This window comes from Tupaia chinensis, unplaced genomic scaffold, assembly GCF_000334495.1.
Source record: "Tupaia chinensis unplaced genomic scaffold, TupChi_1.0 Scaffold148874_1, whole genome shotgun sequence".
Taxonomy (NCBI): domain Eukaryota; kingdom Metazoa; phylum Chordata; class Mammalia; order Scandentia; family Tupaiidae; genus Tupaia; species Tupaia belangeri.
The window spans coordinates 1401298-1403988 of NW_006208722.1; the positions used below are offsets into that span (position 1 = coordinate 1401298).

General features: G+C 54.8%; 1 protein-coding gene across 1 annotated transcript in view; it reads left to right on the top strand.

Annotated features, from left to right (window-relative positions):
• Positions 1-2691, top strand: part of DUOX2 (dual oxidase 2) — a 26830-nt gene that overhangs the window by 16571 nt on the left and 7568 nt on the right. The window contains exons 19-23 of the mRNA XM_027769191.1: positions 530-711; positions 1217-1286; positions 1634-1717; positions 2222-2400; positions 2577-2685. Coding sequence (XP_027624992.1) covers positions 530-711; positions 1217-1286; positions 1634-1717; positions 2222-2400; positions 2577-2685 — 624 coding nt within the window. The remainder of the gene's footprint in view (positions 1-529; positions 712-1216; positions 1287-1633; positions 1718-2221; positions 2401-2576; positions 2686-2691) is intronic.

A 2691-nucleotide genomic window follows, 5' to 3' on the forward strand; every position in this document is an offset into this window, starting at 1 on the left:
AAAAAGAAGAAGAAGAGTTTGGCCACTGCAGCTGCCATTCTGGGTGCCATCACGCAGGGGGTGTGGCCCAGGGTGTTAGCACAAGAAAGCTGCAGCCATCACAGCTATGCTGGCCACCCCTCCCACAATCCCATTCTGCTACTTGGTGCCCCTGCTGGACTGTGAAAGTGGACGCACAGTCAGGGCCGGTGTGGGAGGGATCAACAGGAGAGAATGGGCAAAGAACCTGCCATGAAAGAGGTCCATGGCTCTTCCTGGACACTAAACGGACATTAGTCCCAATTGTAGACTTCCCCCCCACCCCACCGAGGCCTGCTTTCTCTAACTGGTCAAGGTCACTTTCAATGCTGTTTTGCCTCTGAGCCCATGGCCACCCCACCCAGCTTAGTGTCAGCTGCAGGCTAGACGAACACCTTCTCAGTGCCATTTTCCGGGTCACTGGTAACCACATTAGATAATCCAGGGCTGGCCCCACCCTATACCTGCCCATGCCTGACCTTGCCAGTGACAGCCTGTGGTCCTTCCCCAGGTCCTTCATTGAGATCTCCAACAACTGCCTGTCCAAGGACCAGCTGGCCGAGGTGGTGGAGTCCATGTTCCAGGAGTCGGGCTTCCAGGACAAGGAGGAGCTGACGTGGGAGGACTTCCACTTCATGCTGCGGGACCATGACAGCGAGCTCCGCCGCACGCAGCTCTGCGTCAAAGGGGGAGGTGTGTGTGTCTAAGAAACAGCCAGAGTAGGGGAGAGCAGTGTCTTCGCGATGAGAGTTCTTCTTTGACAAGACCCACGTCTTATTCTTCTCTCAGTCCCTGGTGCCTAGTCCAGAGTCAGGCACATGTAATCAGGAGTGTCACACATGGGTGTGCAAGTTGCACACTGCACAAAGATGCTCATTGAGGTCAAGGGGTAGGTTGAAATCCAGCCTGCAAGCTGCTCAAAGCCAAGATCACCAGTGTAGTGTATATTTTGCCAGAGGAAGAGATACTATTTTCTTTACACAAAGGATCTTCAGGATTGCATCAACCCAGAGAGGGTTCTCTTCTCTGTTTGCACAAAGTCACCACGCTATTGGCACACAGTGGGTATGCAGTGTGGGGAGGGAGAGCAGCAGGGCTGGAGCCAGATATCCGAGCATGCCCAAGTCACTGGCAGGTGCCCTGACAGCCTTCCCACAGGGGCAGGGAGAGGGGACGCTCAGCCTTTTGTTCTCTCCAGGCGTGGGAGACATCTTCAAACAAAACATCAGCTCTCGAGTCTCATTCATTACTCGGACTCCTGGGACATGGTGAGTGGGAGTGGGGCTTTGGGAGATCTCTGTAACTAAGGCCTTAAAGAGAAAGGAAGGAAATAGAGATGGCTGATCAGCCCCCAAGGTCAGACAGTTGCCCTCTGAAAGTAGCTCTTAACACCCGGTCAGTCCCAGCAGGCCATATTGCTTGGGAGCCTGGCTCTCCCACTGCCATTCTCGCTCAGAATTGTTCTATGAAACAGTTGACCAGATCATTTCATTCACTCTGTTTGTCCCCACCTGCCCTGCTCCCCGTCTCACCCAGGACCCACCCTTCATCACCACCCCATGTTCTAACTTGGCAGTAGACAAGGTCAGAAGAGGTCCTATTTTCTTTTCCTCAGTTCCTACCCCCAGAAAACGGAGCTCCCTGCCTCAGAAGCCCCAGAGCTGGGAGGCCATGGGTTGAAGAAGAGGTTTGGCAAAAAGTAAGTGTTGTCCAGATCCTTGGGCCCAAGCAGACAGAGTCTCAGGGTCTCAGTGTCCTGCCTGTACCTCTGTGTCATATAAGGGATTGCCTTGAGTCTTATTCCTTTTCTCCCTGGCCTGACAGAGGGGCTATAGTGATGAAAGAACTTTCATCCTCTCCCAACCAATGCACCCCACTCTTTAGACAAGAGGCCTGACTCGAAGCATTATCAAGATGGTAATAAGGATTCTGTCCACTGTGGGCACAGCAGTGAAGCCTGCGTGGGTCACAGGCGTGGGGAAGGACAAACAGGAGAAGAAGGCAGAGTTGTGGGGAGACTCGACAGTGGGTGGATGGAGCAAGTAAAGATGGAGATACAGGGGCAGGGATGAGAGGCCATCCCTGATGCTTTTTTCCTTCATCTGTTATGGCCCATCCTGACCCCTGCTCGATCTCCAGGTCTGCTTTTCTGGGGTGGCATTTGCAGAAGGCACCTCACCACTCCTCACCTCCATTGCTACAGGATGGTGGTGGCCCCTTCCCGGCTGTACACGGAGGCGCTGCAGGAGAAGATGCAGCGAGGCTTCCTGGCCCAGAAGCTGCAGCAGTACAAGCGCTTCGTGGAGAACTACCTGCGGCATATCCTGTGTGTCGCAGTCTTCTCGGCCATCTGTGCCGGCCTGTTTGCAGAGCGGGCTTACTGTAAGAGTTCCAGGTCATGGGCAGCGGGCAGGGGCAGGGGCAGGTTCTGACCCTCAGGAGTATGGAGGGTGCTCTGGGTGCCCTTCCAGATCCTCAGTGTATGCACAGAGGAGCCCAGGGTTTGGTTGGGCTCAAGACATTGGTTTCTTATGCCATTTTGGTTTCTCCGGACCCAGACTACGCCTTCGCCTCTCCACCCTCGGGCATCGCACAGACGACCTTCGTGGGCATCATCCTGTCGCGGGGCACGGCGGCCAGCGTCTCCTTCCTGTTCTCCTACATCCCGCCCAC